General features: G+C 38.3%; 1 protein-coding gene across 1 annotated transcript; it reads right to left on the bottom strand.

Moving 5' to 3' along the window:
- Nucleotides 1-3,630: 3,630 nt before the first annotated feature.
- Nucleotides 3,631-14,091, bottom strand: Aga (aspartylglucosaminidase). Its single transcript, XM_051182424.1, has 9 exons — nucleotides 13,965-14,091; nucleotides 12,131-12,284; nucleotides 11,493-11,605; nucleotides 10,553-10,665; nucleotides 8,992-9,103; nucleotides 7,615-7,690; nucleotides 6,253-6,360; nucleotides 5,406-5,539; nucleotides 3,631-3,873 (listed from the first exon to the last, which is right to left on the bottom strand). The coding sequence occupies exons 1-9, from the start codon at nucleotides 14,089-14,091 to the stop codon at nucleotides 3,773-3,775; spliced, it is 1,038 nt and encodes a 345-aa protein (XP_051038381.1). The 3' UTR covers nucleotides 3,631-3,772.
- Between the last annotated feature and the right edge of the window lie 1,281 nt (nucleotides 14,092-15,372).

The following is a 15,372-nucleotide window of genomic DNA, read 5'->3' as shown; positions in this document are numbered from 1 at the left end:
CAGTAGGTACATTATCTTTATTCCATCAGTATAGAAAACTGAGACAATCAAATCAAGCTAATTATCAAGTTCACATGGTTAATCACTGACAAAGAACAGGGCTTGAATTCAAGTAATTAAGTTCCAGAGTTCGTCTAAGGCAGTGTGTGTGCCTTTGCACATGTCTTCTAAACTGCATTATTCTTAAAACTGTCTCTCTAGGGGGAAAATAAGCCTGAATTTAATGTCTACTGATACATGCAATGTATATAATGCTTCAGCCTCACTGAAGGAAATTAAGTTAGCTTGGGATGTCTATTTATTTTACTAGAACTTTGGTTTTATTCTTGATCAGCCTTAATTACAATGAACAGAACAAGAAAAGATGAAAAAATGCAGGTTTTATTTAGAAATGCAAAGAGGTATTTTGACATTTATGGTGCTCAAGGGTTTTGCACAAGTCAGAAAGAAATGAGATCGATTACAAGCAATTAGAGGGAATTTTGTTTGCCTACAATCTTCCTAAGATCTGATTTTCTTAAAAATATTATATGTCACCATTCACATTATAGAAATAAGATTTTAATTAGAGGAAATAAATGAGCAAACACATCTAATGTGCCACTCGGAAAGGTCTTAAGTTTAAATCAAATGACCAATTCTTAATGCAGTATCCGTGCATTGGAACCATAAATAACTTCCTTCCCTTTAACTCACAGGCAAATAGGTTGAACACAGCAGCTCCAATTTCCATTATATTCATCCTGAATGTGGTCATTTTTTATCCTTTAAGTAGATGTGATTTTTCTCAGTCCTAAAATATGACTCTTTTTTAAACTGGCTGATCCTAGGTTATATAAGAAAACACTTATCATAGGACAGTTATTAGCCACAAATTATACTTTTGAGGACCTTATCAACTCATCTTTTAATTATGTAAGATAGTTGAAAATCTACTGCATGTGACAAATTTAATACAAACAAGAACCCTTGGTTCTTAACCAAAAGTTATGATCAAAATGACACAAATACATTATTTTCAAAATTGCTATCCAAATGAGATATATGTTACCAATAGATATATTCCAATCAATTTTAATTGTACTATTAAAGGTACTAGGTGAGCTTTATTGGGTCATTAGGTCTGAATTCAATCAGTAAGCATCAGAACTCGTGATATTTGAAAAAGAAATTAAATAATTTAAAATTAGGGGTTTGAAAGTATATTGCCTGAGTACAACATATCAACTAAAACACACTGTACCTATGATTTCCCCTCTAAAGTTAAAAGGAATCACTTGAATGTTGATATTGAAAATAGATGTTTTTGTATTTATAGTACATATGTATATTTCTAATTAAAGTCAGTAGAATTAGGCAAGCTCTACTAAGAATATTCTGGAAAAAGGAGAAAATGTGAATTACATGAAATATCTAATACTTAGTATGAAGTATTCTTTGTCACCTATTATATCTTCTATCAATCACTATCTTTAGATAATTTAGATGGGCTTCATAAATAAGGGCTATTTTAATTATCTCCTGGCCCTTCTCAACCTAAACAAGTTAGACAAAACTAAGATCACACACAAACAAGTCAAGGCTGTCCGTAAACCTGACAGAAAACATGGAAGACAGGTCAGAGACAAGGGGCTTGCTTTCCCAACTCTCCTTGCAGTTTGAGAGTATAAAATGAGATACAAATAGGACCTGGGATGGAGGCCTTTGGGGAACTACTCTGGCTTTGGTCCACCAGGCACCTCCTCTCTCCTACTCTCATGGGTGTTGGAGTGCTTATTCCAGAAAGATCCTCCCATTGTAAGTGTCACACATGAATGGTCTTAGGAAATCTCAGTCTTTTATTAGGTACTGCAAACAAACCCACCTGTTGCTTGTTTCGAAAAGAAACAGTATGGTATCAGACACAAACAAATAGGCCCTCTTGCAGGAGGGACACATCTCAGTCTATAGAAACACCCTTGGACACATTTCCTGAATACATAGTAATACCATGTGGGTGAATCAATGTTTTATCAGTACCTTTCTAAGTATCTTTGATTAACCAGAAAAAAAAATCATTTTGAGGTTTTGAATAGTCTTATTATTTTAGTAATGTCCACAAAAAGCCTTAACTGATTGGCGAATTTTATGTCTGTACTGAATCATTACTTAGTCCACTGGGTACTGTCATGGATGTCTGCTCATTATAGTTTTCAAGGACACAGATAGTTGAGAGCAGCAATCAGTATGTTGTCATGCTCTACAAAATACAAAAGGATCTGGGAAGGTCTCCCATTTCAAATTCACTTAAAACTCATTGCCAGAACCAGGTACTCGCTGGGTACAAGAGTAGAAACTCCACATGCGGGGAAGTGGGGCTGGCAATGTTCTATGGACAGGACTTGTGGGACTAATTCATACTGTGGCCAGCAGAAAGAAGAACCAACCTTTAAGAAGTCATTAGTGAAATAGTCATAGAAAATTATTCTAATATGAATCAATGCAAATAAATAAGGTGAAATGATCAAAATTTTATGACAGACTGAGATAAACAGTTTCCTCATTATCTACTATATTGGACATATAAAACCCTTGAGTAGAGTTCACCTGAATCCTCTGGGGAAATAATATAGGTATTTTCCTTTTCTGATACTTCCGTTATAAAATTATTACTACTAAACTGGGCTAAAATTATTTAGTATTTCATGTAGTTGAAACATTCTCATTAAACTGGGTGCAAATTTAAGCCCACCAAACTCTGTACTGGTAGAGGTATTTTAAATGTGGCTTCCCAAATAATTTTGATAGGCAGGATAGCCTAAGAAAAAATAACATGAATTATTCTCCACAAGTAACAAATAGTAAATACCAAGTTGTGTATATTAAAAATGAAACAGTAGTAATTTATATTGACAACAATATAATGACTATTGATGACGAAAGACTAAAGGAATGATGATTTTGGAGTAAATAATAATCTTGAGAAATTAAGACACACAATGTCTCTGTACTTGTCAGTCACGATAGTTGATATGAAAATTTGGAAGACAATGCCAAGCTAGACAACACACTTATTGATATTTTCTACCTGCAGCCCCTATCTCAGCACAAGAGACTAGTGAAATTACAAAAAAGAATTCCCTACGTAATTTTCAAAAAAAAAAAAGATCAATAAGAAATATTAGCTGCCTAAAGATCAGAAATGTCGATAGGTTAATAACTTGTATCTACTGAGTGTCCCACCAAACAGAAATCCAAAGAAAACCAATCAACGCTCATCATGATGTACAGAACAAAAGCCATATATGTGAACAGCACTATTCCTGTTTTGAGCTTACAGAACATTAGGGAAAACCTAATGGTCAGCGATGAGAGACATCACTGTAACTCCAGAAACTCAATTAGGTTGACTCTGTTAAAGCACTGTTATTATGTCCCCTGGACCTGGCATGCTTGTATAAGCTGAGTTATCAAATACACATACTGTATTTACAATGGGATTGTGAAAATAGATCCCCAGTTTCTTGTCACATTGATTAGAAAATCAAGTATCACTTAAAGCTTAAAAATATACATCATATATGCATGCATATTCATTCTCAAGTGGGAAACAGGCCTTAAACAAAATAAATACAAATGCAGATACAGAAATGTCACTGCATCATAATTTATTTTTGCATTAACTTACACATGAACTTGAAATATATGAAGACCACTACATGATGTCAGTGAGCAACTTTCCCAGCCTTAGTATCTCTCCTCTTTAAATACACATGCTAATAGACAAGGTAGATTAGATGCAGTCTACTTTTTCTTCAGTTGGCTGATTTCGTAGAGAATTATAAACCATGAAACTAAATTGAGTAAACGTTGGAAGTTTGTTGCAAGCAGCACCTTGAGCCAAAAAGAGATGGTTAAGTGTTACCGGAGGCATGTATCTAGAACCCATAAAGATACCATTTGCCTAGACATTAGCTGTTGCAAGCCTATATCCACATAATATACCTACATATATATTCTACATGTTGCCCTTCATAGTGATAGTTAATGACCATATAAGAGGAGGAGGTGGTGGTGGTAATAAAGCCTTTAAAAGTTTATTCTATGTGTGTATTTGCCTGTATGTATGTGCATGGTGTCAAGGAGGTCAGAAGAACGCAGAGACCCTGAAATTGGAGCACAGATGGCTGTGAGCTACCTTGTGGGTGCTGGGGACTAATCGTGGCCTATGTAAGAACAAATGCTCTTAATTCCCAAGCTAATTCTCCAGCCCTTAACTCACCCACCCCCTTGAAAACCAGACAACTAGCTGATTTTCCTCCCGCCCCTCGACATTTGCCGTCAACTTGATTAGTTTACTCTTTCAACTCTTTCTTAGAAGTATCAAAATTCTTATTTCCCTAGCAACTAGAACATTCTCTTATCTAAACACTTCCTACATGACTGCTTCCCTTCCTTCCTGTTCTTTCCCTCTCACAGAAAGCAAGACGAGCTATTTGTCAATATGCTTTCTGTCTAAGCTAAGTTTCTCTTCATACACCTGCACAGGGAGAGGGCCTTCTGCCATGGTGTTATTAGGAAATAGTCAATTTTTAATTCATAGTATAAGATAATTACCCTGCTAAATGTAAATTTGGGCCTTCTATGGCTTATCCTTTAAGAAGTAATCATTAGAAAGTGCCTTACTTCATACACAAGGCAACCCCCATAACTTCCTTTGACTGTAAATCTCACAACTTAAAAAGGAATACGGAATTCTTCAAACGAGCTCTTCAAATACAAACGTGTGGAAAGCAAGAGATCAAAGAGCAGCAATGAGCAGTCTAACCTAATAAGCTCTATTGATCAGAAGCTCCGCAGATTCTCCATCTGAAAGCGCAGTGATGAGAGTCAGCAGTGGCTGACCTTAAACGCTTTGCAGCTGTGATTGGCTCACAAGGAAAGCAAACAGAACAGAAGACGTGCCAAGCACTAGCACAATAATGCTGCCCGCCTGTCTGGCTCAAGCACTAGTAAAAGTTTTTCTTCTTCAGAGCCAAGAGGACCAAAATGATTGAAATGTTTTAATGAATGAAAAAAGAAGCAACGGAGATTAGCCTGTCCCCACCATCTCTAATCAGGGCATTTGGACTAAATTAGCCTGTCAACATGTGTTCCAGCCAATGCTAAACTTTTAGGAGACATGCAGAAGAACTGAGAGTCCTAAAGTAGAGCATGACTACCAGCAGTCAAATAAAACAGGGTTTTAAGTATGCATTTAAACATTTTACAGTATTGACAGCTCATCACTGACATTCACTCAGAACCTGCTTCACAGACTCCCTGATTAGATAGAGCACAGCACATCATATGCTCAGGTATTCAGAAGGGTGGGTCTTCAATAATCACTAGTAAATTCACACAAATAAACCACAGATCTAACTTACCATAACTTCCTGTGACATTAGCACATATAACAGCCCCAAAGAATTCTGGAAAATACTCATGAATTCTTGAAATAACTTTTTGGCAAGCTGTGGCTGGGTCCTCTCCTCTTCTCATATATTCCACAGCTTGGTAGCTAATTTAGATGGAGGTGACAACTTAATATCAGAGCACAGAATAAATATTAACTCCACATTAGGCTAAGTTGATGTGAAAAAAATCTGAAAGGACCATACTGTCATATTTAGCATAATACCTATGAATGAACATGAGTCAGTAATCCCTGTCATAGTCTTGTAATTCCTATCGGGGCAAGCAAATCCTGCTACAATGTCACCTATTCAACTCATCCACCATTAATTTCAGATGAGGACAATTATTTCTGGCTTTGGCTGAATAACTGTCACTTTAATAATAAGAGCCAGAAGTCACAAATAAAAGTTATATTTGCATGAGGAAAGAAGCTATAATCTCAGGAGAAAATACTGTACATGTTCCAAACGTACAGTAGTAGTTATCCATTGACCACAGTGACAACACTGTCTACTTTTCTCAGTCCCTTCACTACGGCCTTACATCAATTAACTAAACAGATCATAGGCATTCTCCTCTATGAAGCTCAGTGAGACACATTTCATTTCCCAAGATAATGATGACTCAAGGGAATGATAACAAACTAGCTGGCAAAATAACAGCAACACCACCACCAAACCAAAAACTCTTACCTATAGTTTCATGCAAACTTTCGTGCACATGAATTCAGACAACACACTACAAATATCATCTGTGTCCAAACATTATATGTGTCTTCTAAGCATCTCTAGGGTTTACAAAGGTAAGAAGTCACACCTTGGCAGAAAGCGCAGGAGTACATCACCATCCCCTGTGGCTGCAGCTGCCCCAGCCAGGTCATCAGCATAGGCCCCAGCTCCAGGTATTGGTGAATCTCCTACACGACTTCATGGTAGAGAACATAAGAATTTAGACTAGGAAACCAAGTGTAAACTAAATCATGTTAGAAAAAATTTCAAAATTAAGGGCTGTTTCCACACTACCACTTGTTATTGTTTTAAGTAAGTAAGTTCTTCACTGCATTTTTGTTTGTTTTTCAATTACAGTTTTCAAACAGCTATGTTAATTATATGACTGTTTTCAGATAGATATGCAGTGTAATAAAGCTGAATTAATAGAAACAGATTAAAATATTGGTTTCCTGATAGCAGGGAGAGGGTGCTTGGGGAGATGCTAGCTGGCAGAAAAGGAATTTAAATTAAACCTGGGGGGGGGGTAAGCCTGGAGATCTGCTGTACACATGACACTATATTTAATAATAATACATTTCATATGTAAAACCCACTAAGAGAATAGATTTTGAAAAGCATGTGAGGCAATGCAGAAGTTGAATAGCCTGGTTTAACTATTTCACATTTATATCTATGCAAATATCATACTGTACTCCAAAAACTACATACTTTTACTTATCATTCAAATTTTAAGCAAAAACTTGTCTTCTGTCATTTTAGATCACACAGATTTACAATGACTGTTCTATAATTACACCTGTCTCAATTTCTGCAGTGCTTAAACCCTTATGAACTATTTTCTTACACTGCTTCCTAGTAAGGTGCCAAACTTACCAGTTTCCTTGTTAATAACCTATTTAATGCCTGTTTTCTACTTAAAAACAAAGCAGCAACAACAAATCCACACAAACCTACAACTCCTCAAGCACACCCCTTGAAATCAGGCTTTGGTTATTGGTAGTCTTCATCTTCACTACTGCCACACACTAGTCTGTACACAATCCAATGTGCATATGCACACACAAACACACAGAGGCACACACTCACACTCCAACTTCTGTTCCAGCCAGATAAGCCCTCAACCTGAAGCTGTACTACTTGTATATACATGTGCCATTGGCTCCATATCCCCCTTCAGTCATGTGTGTTCAGGTCCCAGACTCTACCACTTACTTCACTGGTATCACTAATTACTCAGGCTCCATATTAACGCCTGACACTGCTGAACTCTGAGCCACTGGCCGAGGTGATTGCTTTGGCCATTAACATATTGGTAACGTGCTTACTTTCACATTTATCTGTGATGTAAGGGTTTCCCTTTATATTTGGTACCCAGCACAAGCTCTGGAATATATTGCTTTTACATGTGATACATATTTGAGAAATCTGTTTTTGAGAAAACACTAACCCAGGTATTTTAAATTTTAAACCATTTGTGGATGTGCCTGCGGCGGTGTGTCCCATCTTATCGATTACAACCATGCCTAGAGGTAAAAAAAAAAAAAAACAAAAACAACGATGTAAGTACCCAATGTAAGGACACAGGCATTATGCTAGCCTGCCCGTTACCTGTCAGAATGTACTCTGGCAGTACCCTGGTCAATCCAGGGTTCCATGAGTACTAGTCTGCAGGAAAGTGCAAAGGACCCCTTTAAAAGACCCCGCCCACTTACTCTCCCCCCATTCCTGCTCTCTTTCTCACTTTTCCCCTGAGATCACAGGCCTTTTCCTATCTTTTCCTTCTGTCCTCTCTGCCTCTGTGTAGTTTTACCTCTTTTCTCCCCACCCCTTTCCTTTTCTAATAAAACTTCTCACTAAACTCTGTCTGTCTGGCAGTTTGTCCCTCTGCCTTGGTCAACCTCACCTGCCATAGAATCTGCCATGGGCAGGAGGGATGGTTATTAGGGCAATACCCTAATGAGTGATTAATATAAGAGATTGAGAAAACTAGACATGGCACCTGTGAGTGTAATGATTACATGAGTGTAATGATTAATACAAGAGACCAGAGAAAACTAGATATGCCACCTATGAGCCAGGAAATGGGATCTCAACACACAAGGAAACTGCCAGTGTCTATCTATATCCTGGAATTATCCCTATCTACAACTGTGAGAAAAATCCATCAAGTCTGTGGTACTGTGTTTTTACATACTGACTCCATTAAGAAAATAAAGTATGTTCTTTCTTTAATTACAGGTAGAATAAAAGGAAAAATTAAAAATATTGAAAACTATCAGTGCTATTATACTGCTAATGACTTGGTTTCATGGTATCATTGGACAAAAAAAAAAATCTCATATTTTTACTCTTCAAATCTACCAGGTACTTTTAGTACCTTTCAAAAGCAATTCTACCCCTCTCCTACAAATCATCGATTTTGATTAAGAGAACTTGTCAATATTTTAGCTTAGGAAAATTATTACAAATCATTTTATATATAGCAAATTACATGAAGTAACTAATCAGTGTTAAATATTAACAATTTTATAATCTACATGTTAATAGTAATGGATATTTGGTGTCTTGTATAAGTAATTACAAAACTGTATACAGATGCTAAGACAAAATTATATTTATGCAATAACAACATGAATTTGCATGTGTTTAAGCACATTACATATGTATATCTGTGCATGTACATATAGTGAAAGGAAGATACACATAAGAAGAGGGTATTTACTTGACATTTAAAATAATGAAAGCTAGCTAACTTCTGGTCCATGAATATGAGCTGTAGAAGGTCATTAAAATAATACATACAATTACATAAGAAGTGAATTACCAATAGTATCATGACCATGGATATCCACTTCTTTATAGGCAGGAATACCCTGCTCCAAGACACCAGATGGTTTGTAGGGTCCACAGTATTTTGAAGGATCTGGTGTAACTTTCTGTAAACAAGATTCAAGTTTTTTGGTTAAAAAGGGTGTTTTTTGGAACTGGCAAATAACTGAGTACAATTGCCAATCACTGGTGAGAAACCACAAAGACATCAGTAAAACAGAGTTCAAAAGTGAGCTTAACCTTAAGTGAAAACTGATAATTATCAAAATTGAATAATATAGACTAGACAGCTAAGAACGAGCCAATGGATACCATTTTTATATGTATATAATCTTCAGAATAATGGCAGACATAGACTTCCTTCTAATTATATATTAATCTCAAAAAAACAAGTATCCAGCCTGATCTTTACCTGTCACAATATGGTTCTTGGTTGACAAATTCTGAGAATTTAAGCAAAACATACTTTTAAAAATATTTATTTTAATCTAGGTTTATAAGGTGTCCAACTTTAACACAGAGACATGACAATGTCAGCTATAACATTCATACCTGAGAACTGCTCACTCAAATCAATGCTTCACAAAATGTGGTATTTTAAGTACTTCATGAGATTGTGTCACACACGACTATCTTCAGCTCTCTTTAGCTTCATGGACCCTGCAAGCAATGGACTGGACCATTCTAAATAGCTGTCTAAGATTCCTTTAAATATTAAAAGTACAGGAATATACAAATAAATTTAGGTTTTCTGTACAGACTGGTATTAGCTAAGAACTTACTACAGGTTGAGTACCCCTTATCCCAAATGTTTAAGAACAGGAGTGTTTGGAAAATATTTTAGATTTTGGAATTTTTACATGTACTGGAAATATCTTGCAGATGGACTGAAGACTAAGGACAAAATTCACCTATGGTTTATGTCTATCTATATGATTAGTGGAAGATACCAGTATAGACTTTTAGTTGCATTTGTGGCCAGAAAGCCATGTATTCCATGAAGTAGCATGGACTTTTGAACTTGTACTATGGCATTGTTGGTGCTGAAAACGCTTTGGATTTCAGATTTTTAGTTAGGGTTGCTCATTCTACTCATATTGTCTAACATTAGCACACCAGGTTCCCATTCAGCTGTTTTATGAAGAATTTAATTTTTTGAACTAAACCCTGAGAACCTTGGTAATTAGGATCTAAGGAACAGATTAGAGACTAAGATATTCTTGAAAAGAAATCTGTGTGGCAAAATCAAACTGACTTATGGTAAAATTCCTAGTAAAGAACACTGATCCCACTAGGGGCACACTAGACACCTGTTTAAATCTTCTAGTCAAAGTACGGGCAATATACTGCATATACTTCACATGGATAATATCTAAGAAACACTTCAGACTTTGGATTTTGTTCCAAGAAAATACAAGTGAAATAATGTTGTTAGAATCCGTTCCTTTCTTCATAGCAAACTTTGAGTTTACAAGTTACTGACAGCAGGAATCAATAACCCCAGGGATCACTAAGCATTTTCAAATTACTTTTTAAAGTTGAATTTGCATACATACTCTCCAATAATTTGGCTGGCAATTCTGAGCAAGCCATTCTGAATGAAGAGTTTTCGAGGCCCTGGTAGACAAATCCTCATTGGTAAATCCCATACTTTCAGCAAACTTGGTGGCTGGAGATGAAAGAGAAAAGTGTAAGCCCATGCATTTATTTTCTAAGCAAAATCATGTACTAGAGGCATTTCTGGTCATCTGTCTTTCACAAAAGATACAGAAAGACATCTGCAGAGGGTGGTACCCAAGGCCTTTAAAGGAATTTCTGGACATAAACAGTTTTAAGGGAGTCATTTCTGGACTTGCAGCTTCCCTGTGTCCTTTCTATTAGAGAACTGTTGGAGACCTTTGGTGTGTGTGCGCGCATTTCCGTTACTGCCTTACTTACACCATCTCCTACTTCTACCCTGCAGGAACTGCAGCCTTTCATAATATACAGCTCATCTACAGAATTGACTCCTCTGAATAGGGTGAAAAGAACCAGACAGACAAATGGATTCCAAAGACCACAACACATCCTTTTCAGAGTCTGTAATACTATTCCAGGACTATTAAGGTTGATTCATCAATATATCATTAATATATATTTTATATTTTATTTTTATCATGGGCTATTTTATGACCTTGCAATGGAACTTGGAAAGGACTCAAATGACACTGTCAGAGGACTCTCCTTTCGGCACTATTGTCTCATCTGAGCAGTACACCCAGGGTCTTACACCTGCAGAACTGCAATGTAGGAAGAAAACTGATGGTGAATCTGTTTCCCTAGCAGCAATCACCCATTGACAGATAACAATGGCTTGCTTAAAATGCAAGATTTAGAAGTAACCTATCCAATTAACCAGATATGAATTTGAACTTGGATCTCTACTTCACACTGAGTTCTATTTTTTTTTTTTTTTTTTTTTACACTGAGATAGACAAAAATGAGTTTTCAAAATACCTGACTCCCCTACTAATAGCGTGTGTGTTGTGTGCTCCAGGACTCTCCGTGCCACTCCAATAGCATTTTTAATTCTTCTGAGGCCACCTACTGCTCCCACATCCATGGCGGTGCTGTAAGGCAACAACGCCTGAAGATTTACGAAGGCATTTTCTCTTGGTACTTGAACAGAAAAATTGCATCTCTCCAAGCTGCAATGTGTTGAAGGCTAAACTCCATCTTGCCACAGCCATGAAAACAACCCGTGAAGTTCATGGATTCCCACAGACAAAATTAAAGAACAGAAAGTCAATTTACAGAATATCTCAACTCCTTATTTTAAACACAATTTTTAAAAGAGGCCTTCAGGCTTCAGGTCACTGAAACCACAGCATTTGTAGAAGGGCAGGTCAATTTTTGGGTCAGGGGCACAGTTTTGTATTTTGGGTTTCTCATTAGTCAGAGCTACTTAACCACTTATTTGCTCTGATAATCTAATCAGGATGACCTTTTGGTCAGTCGTCTTCCTTCCTTCCCCTCTCTCCTTCCTTTTAACTCTTTGTGTTTAGAAAAGATAAGTGCTACAAGCAAGGAGTGGCCACACTAATGCACAAGCCCACCATGAAAGCACAAAGACAAGTTCCGAAGAACATTCTTACCCATCCATGATCATGGCATCCAGGGTGGTCTCCCCAAGTTCATCAGGACTTCCTCCAAAGCCTACAGTGCCATCACACTGCTCTGCTTCACAAACAGTACAGCCATTCTCAACTGCATCCACGACAGACCCTCCAGATGCTATTGTCTGCCATGCTGTTAAATTCCAATAGTGCTTATTTAGTCTTATATTTTTCGATGTGAAATGTAACCGGCTAAGAACATTTCAGGAGGCCTATTTAAGTTTTTCTTTTCTTAACACTTATACTGTGAAGCTGAAATTTTAACAAGTTATTTTATCAAATGTACAAAAGTGTGGCAAGGAATTTAGAACAATATAGACAAAATTACACCACTAGTTACTATAAAGAATGAAACAAAGACCTTGGCTCTTAGTGGAAGTGAATATTTAAAAAATGTATCAGTAGGGCTGGGCAGTGGTGGCACACACCTTTAATATCCCAGCACTCAGGAGCCATCTGGGTCTACAAAGCTACAGAGAAACCCTGAAAAAAAAAAAAAAAAAAAAAAAGAACACAAACTTATCAGTAACTGCTTCTTCTGTGTAGTAAATAGGTCATCTTTAAGAAAGATAACTGAAGCTATTCAGACAGTTGAATGGAAACATATTTTCAACGAAAGCCTTAAAATTTTTCATTTGTTTTGTGAGATAGGGTCTTGCTACCTAAACCAAGTCCAGTATAGCCAAAGCATGTCTATAAATCTGGATCTTTGTACCACAGCTTCCTGAAAGCTGGGATTACAGCCATGTGTCACTCATTAGATTACTAAAATATGTACAACTAACACTTCATTGACAACACTTGTCATAGCAAGTCTCAGCACAATATTACAAAAGGAAACAACCAAAGTTACATGGGTGACTAAATGTCATTTTCATGAAGCTTCTGAGATAATATTTCAATTATAATTATTGTCTTCAAGAGAAATGGATAGATGTGAAGTAATTCATTCAAGGCCACACAATGTATTTCAAAGGTGGCCCAGTTTCAAAAGCAGTCACTTTTTTCCCTAGTGTTCTGTGGGTATACATGAATTAAGTGGGTATGTCTTGAAAGGCCAGCAGTGTAAATTTTTGAATGTTGATTTTTAGAATAGCCCCTGTTCGATAATGGCAACTTACACAGAACTGTCCCCTGCACATGATGTATGTATATTATATATTTGTTTCGTTATTGTTGGGGGGTCTTTTCTCTCAGTCTGACTTCTCACTTTCTTATTCCCAAGCATGCCCCACAACACACAAATTTTCCTACACTGAGTTCTGGAACCAGTTGTACCCACAGACATTTAACATGATAGCAGTCTCAAATGTACAGCCGCTCAAGAAACTCTAAGGGTAACGTTAATGCATAACCAAGGCTGAAAGCCTTCATTCCAAGTGGCAAGGACAACATAATAAGCGTCGACCAAACATAAATATGTCCACGGGAAATCACCAGTTGTTCCCTAAACTGGAACCCATCCGGTACTGGGGAAACAGGAGGCATTCACAAGAAGTGGGGTGTGGGAGACTGAAAACACTATGGCTATGAGGCCATGCCACAAGAGTAAGGAGGGTGACAAGGGAGGAGTGAAGCCAAGGCCTGAGAGTTTGAGGTCGCGGGGAGCAATAAACACACCCTAACCTAACGTGCCGCAGTGGCAGAGAGGATGGAGAAGGGGTCAGGTGCCAGAGCGGTGCAGGAGAAGGCTGGAAGGAGGCCCGGGCCGCCTGCACCGCTCACTCGCCCTTAACCTCAGCAGGGTCGAGCACAGCTTCCCAAGGCGGCGCTCGCACAGCGTGGCCTCCCACCCCGTGACGCTGCTCCGCACCTGCGTTCGTAGCATTCTTAAAAGGCCAAGTGTTCAGGACCAGGGGTAGGGGACTGGAGCCTTGCGCTAGGGGGACACCCAGCACGAGCGGCAGCAGAAGCAAAGGCAGATCCGACTTCCGCGCCATGGCAGGGGTGGGGGTGGGGCGCCAGAAAAGTCCCAGCTAGCCGCGAGCTCAGCGGGCGGCGCGAGAAAGGTCTCGGCCAGCGCAGACTCTGAAAGTCTCTATTCTCTTTGGTCTCTTCCCCCACTACCCCATATCTCGCGAGATGAGGCCTTCTGGTGAGCCTTGGAGGTTTCTTATTTTTCTTCATTTCTTCCTCCCTCCCTCCCTCCCTCCTTCCCTCCCTCCCTCCCTCCCTCCGTCCCTCCCTCCCTCCCTCCCTCCCTCCCTCCCTCCCTCCCTCCCTCCCTCCCTCCTTCCTTCCTTCCTTCCTTCCTTCCTTCCTTCCTTCCTTTTTTTTTCTTCTTATTAAGTCTGGTGCTCTGGTTCTGTACTGGTCACCTCTGAGGAGCTCTTTTTAGATTTTTGGGATTTTTTTTTTTTGGTTGCTTGTTTTTTTTCTTTTTGTGCCGATGTGCTAATACATGTATACTTTTAGTGCTTTACTGAAGTATAGCATGCTGCTTAGCTCGAATTTAAAGGTAGCTTGACCTCTAAAAAGTGAGTAGGAAGTTATGCAATCCTGAGAGGCACAGCACTAGGAACCTCAGATAATGGTTAGATACTGTTTGACATTTTTAATATTTGCCAACTTAAATGGAAATTAAAGATAGGAAGCCGGACCAACCTAATTCGTACCTTACCTGGATTTCCTCAAAAATTTAAAATGATTACAGTACCAAGGCGAAGTGATTCTGCTTTGGACCAGACTCGTTTGAGGTATGCTGGATGCATCATTTCTTCACCACAGCTTTTCATAGGACGTCCTTTTGTTACAAATCCCTGAGCTGGAAGGAAAGGACACGCTGGGCAAATAGAAACATACCCTTTACATTGCCCACTGAAGTGCAGACTCCTTGCCTCCAGCCAAGAAGGCTAACTCCATTCTTTGCTGAAGGTAATTTATTTTATCTTCATGCCTGGCACCATTGAGTACTAAATAAATGTTTGAATAAAAGGAGAAATGGGACATTTACATGCATGGTACCGGCTGCTGGGTTTGATAATTCAGTTGGTACGCAGATGTGTGAGCATGGACCAGTAATCCCACTGGGACTCTGGGATGCCTGTCCATGTAGCGGAAGGAAGGCATAACTTTAAAGAGCATCTATAAATCTATCCAGACTGGTAAAATATGAACTAGATGGGAGTTGTGAGGCTTAGAAAAATCTTCAAGGTTCTTAATGAATGAAAACTAAATCTGCAATTTAAACAGCATAAGATAGCCTAGAATTATTCCCAGGC

This window comes from Phodopus roborovskii, unplaced genomic scaffold, assembly GCF_943737965.1.
Source record: "Phodopus roborovskii unplaced genomic scaffold, PHOROB, whole genome shotgun sequence".
Taxonomy (NCBI): domain Eukaryota; kingdom Metazoa; phylum Chordata; class Mammalia; order Rodentia; family Cricetidae; genus Phodopus; species Phodopus roborovskii.
The sequence above is the reverse complement of the archived record's forward strand: the minus strand, read 5'-3'. Positions and strand labels throughout refer to the sequence as shown.

What these genes read in the sequence shown, in the direction of transcription:
- Aga (XM_051182424.1), bottom strand. Translation starts at nt 14,091, where the DNA reads ATGGCGCGGAAGTCGGATCTGCCTTTGCTTCTGCTGCCGCTCGTGCTG. An exon ending in CCATGGTCATGATACTATTG is followed by an intron (nt 7,691 to 8,991) that starts GTAATTCACTTC and finishes TTTTACCTCTAG; the next exon opens with GCATGGTTGTAATCGATAAG. An exon ending in CTCCTGCGCTTTCTGCCAAG is followed by an intron (nt 5,540 to 6,252) that starts GTGTGACTTCTT and finishes CATCTAAATTAG; the next exon opens with CTACCAAGCTGTGGAATATA.